Source organism: Phragmites australis, chromosome 20, assembly GCF_958298935.1.
Source record: "Phragmites australis chromosome 20, lpPhrAust1.1, whole genome shotgun sequence".
NCBI lineage: Eukaryota > Viridiplantae > Streptophyta > Magnoliopsida > Poales > Poaceae > Phragmites > Phragmites australis.
The window spans coordinates 12,312,337-12,320,123 of NC_084940.1; the positions used below are offsets into that span (position 1 = coordinate 12,312,337).

The following is a 7,787-nucleotide window of genomic DNA, read 5'->3' on the forward strand; positions in this document are numbered from 1 at the left end:
AGTAACTTTGACCAGATAAACAGTACATTCGAGCAGTGAAGAACAATACTACCAGCAATGAAGAACAGTACCTTTGATTAGTGAGCAGTAACTCCAACCAGTGAACAGTGCCCTTCTACTAGATGAGCAGTACTTCAACTAGCGAACAGTACCTGCGATCAGTAAACTGTACTTACAACTGGTGAACCATAGAGGTCGAACTGTAATAAAGAATACTCGAATAGATATATAGGAGTTCATGTGGTTAACTTAAAAAATATATGTTACTTATGAAAAGTTTGAAGATCGAAAGACAAGCTAAATCATATACGTAAATCTTGTTTGATTTAAATTAGAAGTTCTAATCTTGTACATCTAAGACCTGCTATCTTTTAAATATGAGAGGGTCATAAACGATTGAAAAAAATCAATCAATTGATCAAAACATAATCTACCTTTCGTTTTTATCTATTTCGCCTAGCTTCAGTAATCATGTTCTTTTTTTCAATTTATATTGCTATCTATTTTTTATCTCGATAACTAAGGACAAACTGCCGACCATCCACGCTTTGACAAGGTCCCTTCTGAGTGTGGTTGACGACAGGTCCAATAACACAGTACCACGATTAAAATATTCTAAATATTACTCGCTAAATTATACATATAAGATGCTCAGTATTTAACGTGACATCTTTTCGCATCAACCGTTCGCCACGCCGCAGAAAACGCTATGGAGGAAGGAGAGATTGGTGTTGCCCAAGCTGATCTTCGCGCGCCAACGAAAACGACGAGTGAGAGAAAAAAAAAATATTGGTGACTGGCATGTGGGCCCCACGGATTACTTATCTGAGCTATGTCCCTTTTGTTGAAGAAAAATGAGAAAGTTACAGAGCAACAAAAATGTACTTGGAAGATTTTCAGCTTGGAGCCCGTACATCAGAAGTGACAAGTGACCATACGAAACTTACTGCCCAAAAATCATCTGTTTTCTGTTTTCCTTATTAACCCGTCTTTTTTTGTTTCTAAAATCTTTTTTGCACGGTATAAGGGAATGCACTGTTTATATTTTATAAACCCTACTGAAAAGACTTTTTGCACACGTCAACAAATCCTGATATTTTTTGCAGTAATTTATAGAGACCTTATTTTATTGGCTACATTAACCACAAGTTTAAACGACGACGACGGCGTTGAATTCATGTTAGGAGTGCTTCTATGCGCTAGCGAACCGAGAAGCCATACAGATCCTGAACTGTTCGCAACAAAATGATATGGTGAAAGAGAAATCAGTTCTCCCAAAACCTAAGATGAGCAACTGTGCAGCCTCTCTGAGAAAAAAAGAAAAAAGATAGAAAAGGGGGGAGTAACTATCAAGAGGCACATTGTGCAAGGAAATGAGCCAAAGCTGGCTAAATTTGGAGAAAAATATATAGAAACGGTCGATCAGCATTCAGTTAAAACCTCAGCGCAAACATCCACAAGAGAAATTCTGATACCTACATCTCCTTTTCACCTATAACCTTTTGCACATGTCAATCTACAAGACAGATCAATTCAGCCCGAATCAGCCACCCCCAACAAGGTTTCATCACCAGAACCACTCCTGGGATATCAACCAGACCAGAATCATGGACGCCTCTGGTTATTTCACATTCGGCTTCGGTGAGTAGCGAAATGGGGAGGCACGGGGGCCATCGGACAGGCTTCTCATCGGTTGTTGCCCGTTCCGCGCGAAGGAGCCCTGCATCTTAAGGCCGTGGCTGTTCCTCCCGTTCATGCTGCTCGAGTGTGCCATTCTCTCGGCTTGCATTGTCTGGTAGAAGTACGAGGAGCTAGCCATGTCCTTGAGGTTGAGCAGTGGCTTGAGAACTTCCACCACCTGGCTCATCATTGGCCGTGCCTTGGGGTCTCGACTAAGGCAGGCACGAGCTAACTGTGCTGCCTTCTGGGCACCTTTGACTGAGAAGTTACCCTCCAGACGAGGGTCGATTAGCTTGTAGAAGCGCTGCCTCTCTCCTAGGTGGGGCCGTGCCCATTCAACAAGGTTGTGCTCGCCGTTAGGGCGGTTCTTGTCCATTGACCTGCGCCCAGACATCATCTCAAGAAGCACCACCCCGAAGCTATAGACATCACTCTTTGATGTCAAATGACCTGAAAAGTGGGGCAAAAAGATGAAAATGTATGACATCAAATTACAGCGAAGATCAGTTATGTAGCCAGTGGAGGAAAAGGGTGTTTAGATTTTAACAGAACAAGGTAGTCAAATAGCGTTCCACAATTTAGTGCATATAATTCCTTCAAAACTGACAAGGCATAACGAATCTAGGCAAACATAATAATGTTTCGGTAGAGTCAGTGACACAAGAATGGGATCAACTCACCGATAATATTTACATTCTACCATATGAACTACCATGTCCATTTCGACAGTTTAGATGACAGACCTCTCTCGTTTGCCCTGCCAATTTGTGTTTTCAGTTTTCACTAGTCAAAGGGCTTGGAGAACTAATCATAGAAAGGCACATAAGACTACTTGCAAACGTTGTAATAAGTATTACGGTATATTCCCATGTATATTAGGAGTTATATGGTTCTGTACAAACCCAAATATGCATCAATGCCCTATAAATTTAATAACAGCGGCAGAAACCTCCGTTTGCCCATCTTAGTTTTCCTTTACAAGTATGGGCTTACAACAAACAAATAGATATGTTAAGTATCATGACGCCCAATATAAACAAACAAACCAAATGTAACCACAACCACAACATGGAATTCTCATCATTAAACCTACAGCCACAAATCAACTAACTGACACTTCGCGCAAAAAGTAATAATAATTAAAACTTGGTATATTATCCACCAATAAGCTTGACATGTAACAACTAAGAATCAATCACAATGTCTTCCAACAAGCATAATTTCCAATCTTTAAACATCTACATTGAAGCAGCAAATGATATAAAATTTAGTAGGAGAAAAAACTTCCGCACAGGTAAGTTGTGTCGGATGATACACCCACCTGTCATGACATATTCCGGAGCCGCATACCCATAGGTTCCCATTACTCGAGTAGAGACATGAGTTTTATCACCTACAGGGCCATCTTTGGCAAGCCCAAAATCTGAGAGCTTTGCATTATACTCCTGCACAAACAATGTAAACATATGAAGCAATAGTGTGTAAATCATGTGACAAAACACTGCATAATCCTATTCATAGACATACCACATCTAGCAGTATATTAGATGTTTTAAAATCACGATAAATGACTGGTCTTTCTGCTTCTTCATGAAGGAAAGCCAGACCCTTTGCCGCTCCAAGAGCAACCTTCATTCTGATGGCCCATGGGAGAGGAAGAGACCCTATAGATGAAAGCGTAGATTTACTTAAGCTTCAATATTTTGATCTTATTAATCAAAAGTTCTCTAAACAACGCAATTAAAAATAGAAAAGCAACCGGTACCGTAATATGATTAACAGATATTTCCATAAAAGAAGAGGGATCCTAAAAAGAATGTAATGCTGTAATGGCTTGGGAACAAGCCAGTTACATACTTCTGAATAGATGGTTATCCAAACTGCCACGAGGCATGAAATCATACACCAGCAATCTTTGGTCATCTTCAACACAATATCCAATTAACCTGACCAAATTGGGATGGTGAAGGTTTCCAAGAAAATCAACTTCAGCCTGCAAAGAATTAATTAAAACAAAGTACGAGACACAATCATCATGAACTCAAATGGAAAATAAGTAGCCAATGTGATATAACAAAATTAGCTTAAAAAGGCATAACAAAAAACTTACCACCCATTCTTTATGCCCTTGAAGCCCATCATGATTGAGCGTCTTGACAGCAACTGTAAGACCTGTACCAGGTTTCACAGGTGCAGTTCCGTTCTCTTCAATCCACCCTTTAAAAACACATCCAAAACCCCCTTCTCCAAGAAGACTCTCAGGCTTGAAGTTCCGTGTGGCACATTTTAGATCATTGAATGCAAACTTGCGCAGCTGAGAGGCAACTTTTATTTCCTCTCCAACTTTAGATGCAGATGAACTGCTCTCAGCGTTACTAGTAGTTGTTGAACCTGAGACTATTAAAGCAACCGGTTGGTTCCTGCTACCATTTTCTGTTGACTTCTCTGCTGTTCTATGAAACATGTAATAGTTTAGTATGCCATATTAACAAAAGAAAGTCTTATGAACAACGATCTGAAGAAACACAGGTTCAATCTGCACAGTTTGAGGATGACTGAAAGACACATGAGAAAAAATGGGGGAAATGAAGTTTAGTTATGGGGTATTGATTATAAGTAAACATAATTTCCTCATACAATATTACTATGAATTGAAATAAATACCTAGCTGAACTCAATAGTTTTGGAAAGAAAAAAGGTGTAGTGATAGCTTTTTAAAGGGAAGAAGGATGGACGGTGTCTTATCGTTCTTCCTTGAAAGCATCTGATAAAGATCATTGAAGTCTATAAACACAAGAAGAATCAAAGTCTACACCGTGTCTTGCTGAAAATGCAAACAAAATATAGAAAAAAAAGCCACAACACACATCATTGATAATTACAACCAGACAGCACAAGCAAATAATGACTCAGGTAGCATCCAAGTAAAGCTGTACATCGTCATGCTAAAGCTAACATCTGTTGATGTCCTGGCTTATGGAAGGGACAGTATTTCATATTTTCATATAACTCTTCAGACTAAAAGATATTTAACTGCAAACTGGGATCCTTTCATCCCATCCTTCCATATTTTTTAGTTTATTATTATTTAGTTCCAAGCAATAACTATGAAAAATGCATTTCAATTGTACTAGCAGAATAATTAATTGCTGACTAGATTCCATAGAACTCTCTCTCCATATCTTTTTGTACTATTTTAGTCTCTTCATGCATACAATTGTCAAATAATCTAGTTCACATACGGAGAAGAAACTTCTATAGGTGATTTTGACCTTGAAATGAATTTCTAATTTTCTATAAGCATTTTTTTATTCTACTTTTGGGTATATTAACTAACTAATACGACCTTTTTGCTCATTAGCATGGTCTATTTTTTAGGCCCAAAACAGAAATATATCACTGAAATTAGCAAAGGCTCTGTGTAACTAACTAAGTAGGCTGCGCAACATAGTGTAGCACAGGACAGCAATAGTCAAACTGGCCTTAATTTTTCTATCTGAATCATATTGAGTGTGACAAATGGTAAATAACAACTAAAATGTAAGCCAAACTGACTTGATAAACTAGACAATGTCCACGGTCCTTGTGAATTTTTGCTTTATTAATTTGCATCTGGATACAGAAAAAACAGTCCTGACAAACATGACTTGAAAAGATAGCTACCATTTCAAACATCACACTTCCTGCAATATTACATCATCAAAATCAGAGCCAGGTGGGTGAGCTGTGAGCATATCAACAATCATTTCCAATGGAACTCCAAAATTGCTACAAGATCTAGTGCGAATTGTAATGCCACATGCTATTCTAAAAATAGACACTCAGAAAACAATTAATGCCACTGGTCCCACGCCAACTTGCTCCTTCAGAACCCAAGCTGTCATGTGTACTGTGGCTCAGCTAGAAATACACTTATTTAACAGGAATTACAACAGTATGATGATTGATGATCACTATGTATTATGTACGCTGAGTGCAGTAATTACCAGTCCATTCGCAAATTCAATGCTCAATACATGGATACATCCCAAAGAGTTGCCACTCCCAGCTGCAGCCACACATGTCACCCTACACCAGCATACTTACTACCAAACTGCACATGTCCTCAATATCTACAATCTGACAACTATAACCTCAGCAACAATCAACCATCTGCGACGCGCATTACATCATACCTAAATAACCAGAACGATATTACAGGCAAAGTCATTTACGAATCACAAATACGGCTATTCGGTTACTCCAACAAGCAAATCTCACCCCCTACACAGCAAGGAAGCACATGTAACGATATCACACATCCCACTCCAGGTGAAAGAGAGAAAGGGACGTTTACCGCCATGTGTGCTGGCGCTGCTGGTGGACGTGTCGACCTTGGACCGTGGCGGCTGCGGGCAGCTCCCGACTGGCCACAGCCGGATGCAGCATCTAGTGGCGACCATGGCGTCGTCACCACCCTTCGGGGGCACGCGCCGCCTGCTGCTACCGCGGCGGCTGCGGCGGCACCAGCCCCACCGCTCCCGCTCCTCCTCGCCGGAGCTCTCCCACCCGTCGAACTGCCCCAGCTCCGGCGGCGCGAGCCCCATCGCCTACAACCACCACCTCCTTGACGAGAAGCTCACAAGGATCCCAGCACCTCTCCTCCAAATCAGCCACACTCCCGAACAGCGAGAGCACCAGATCGGCCCCGCCTCGCCGCCTTCCACTCCAAGAAACCACCAAATCGCCGCCAAAAATCGCACTTTTTTCCGCCAAGAAGAGGAAGCAAGCACCAAATCGCCCCGCCAAAATCAAACCTTTCCGTCGAATCGAGGTGAATCACGCTCGGCTCCGGACGCCGGCCGCGCGATCCCGCCGCATCGGAAGCGTTCCTCGCAGGAATACCTCACGGTGGCCCAGTGCAAGAAGAGTACAAGACCACAGGTACCAACCGGGACACGGACACCCAAGAGCGCCTCAGTTCCTCACCGCCCTCGAGCCGAGCCGATCCACTCCCGGAGAAGATGCGCCGGCGGCGGCGGGGTGAGGGTGGGGGTGGGGGGAGCGGGGAAGGAATAATGGATTGTGTCAAAGCAGAGGAGAGAGAATGTAGAGAGTGTAGAGAGAGAGGGACAGGGCAGCGAAGGCACGGCACAAATGTTCCTCGCCCTCTTTTCTTCTTTCGGAAGCACGTGGCCGACGTGGCCGCCTTTCCCCGCGTGCGGCGGCACTGCACCATGGGGCCCGGCGGCCCGCCCGAGGCTGATGTGGCGTCCACGTGGAGGTGACGCGGTCGTGATAACTGGTAATGGCCGATGACAGAGGGTACCGATGAGGATGGTAGAATGATTACCGGAAACCTACATAGATATTTAGGTCCCAAGTTCTGAATATGATTGTTAGTCATCAGACTTACATATCACGTCGCTTTAATCAGGAGTGTGCTAACCTTACACTCTAAGCGTTTGAGGGGAGGTAGCACTTGATTTTTCTTTAGCTACCTGACTCCCTCGCTCTTGTCGCCACTTCATGTGTTGTAGTTTCATCACTCACTAGCGTCGTCTCTTTGACGAACCCTGGTCTTTGTCACGGCCTACCGACCTTTTCCCCTTTGTTTCTAGCATTTGGCGAGCTACTTCACAACGCTCCTACCCCTACCTTCCTTCCTCGTCTTCGGTGGCTTCCACTGTCATCACCCACTCCCACACTAACATTTCTTTCTTGACAATCCTACCGCTAACCACGCTCTTACCACTTGTTTAAAATGCTCGCCACACCACCGAGTCGCCGCCCTGCGGGTTTCCCTTTAAACTGCCTCCACACCCAAAAGTCAAACCTCGAACTCTAACCATAATCCTAAAAGCTCACTAGAGCTCATCAGAGTTGGAGAAGAAGGAGAAGAGAAGAGAAGACAGAAAATCGGGTGTGGATGGTGGGTAAAATACAAGTGAATTTTAGGATTTCCCGAAATCAATGACTGGATGTTCTAAAAAGAACAAAAATCAGTGACTAGATAGGAACGATGGAAGGATGGCTCGCTGACTAACCGTTCCTCATTGTTGCTAAAGAATCTAGAACTCCCCCTTGCTCACAATAAACCATTGCATGAGATATAATGTCACGCAACA

At 42.8% G+C, this 7,787-nt stretch overlaps 1 protein-coding gene across 3 annotated transcripts; it reads right to left on the reverse strand.

The window, feature by feature from the left end:
* Nucleotides 1–1,374: 1,374 nt before the first annotated feature.
* On the reverse strand, nucleotides 1,375–6,793 carry LOC133901963 (serine/threonine-protein kinase PBL34-like). Of its 3 annotated transcripts, none has more exons than XM_062343523.1 (6): nucleotides 6,020–6,793; nucleotides 3,791–4,128; nucleotides 3,538–3,673; nucleotides 3,208–3,344; nucleotides 3,002–3,125; nucleotides 1,375–2,130 (listed from the first exon to the last, which is right to left on the reverse strand). In XM_062343523.1, the coding sequence occupies exons 1-6, from the start codon at nucleotides 6,264–6,266 to the stop codon at nucleotides 1,622–1,624; spliced, it is 1,491 nt and encodes a 496-aa protein (XP_062199507.1). In that variant the 5' UTR covers nucleotides 6,267–6,793; the 3' UTR covers nucleotides 1,375–1,621. The 3 variants fall into 3 exon arrangements, with proteins under 3 accessions (XP_062199507.1, XP_062199506.1, XP_062199508.1); XM_062343522.1 differs by having other exon boundaries at nucleotides 6,017–6,792; XM_062343524.1 differs by having other exon boundaries at nucleotides 3,791–4,133; nucleotides 6,017–6,254.
* Nucleotides 6,794–7,787: the final 994 nt, after the last annotated feature.

What these genes read in the sequence shown, in the direction of transcription:
- LOC133901963 (XM_062343522.1), bottom strand. Translation starts at nt 6,266, where the DNA reads ATGGGGCTCGCGCCGCCGGAGCTGGGGCAGTTCGACGGGTGGGAGAGC. An exon ending in AAGGGCATAAAGAATGGGTG is followed by an intron (nt 3,674 to 3,790) that starts GTAAGTTTTTTG and finishes AATTCTTTGCAG; the next exon opens with GCTGAAGTTGATTTTCTTGG. An exon ending in GGATAACCATCTATTCAGAA is followed by an intron (nt 3,345 to 3,537) that starts GTATGTAACTGG and finishes TTTCATCTATAG; the next exon opens with GGTCTCTTCCTCTCCCATGG.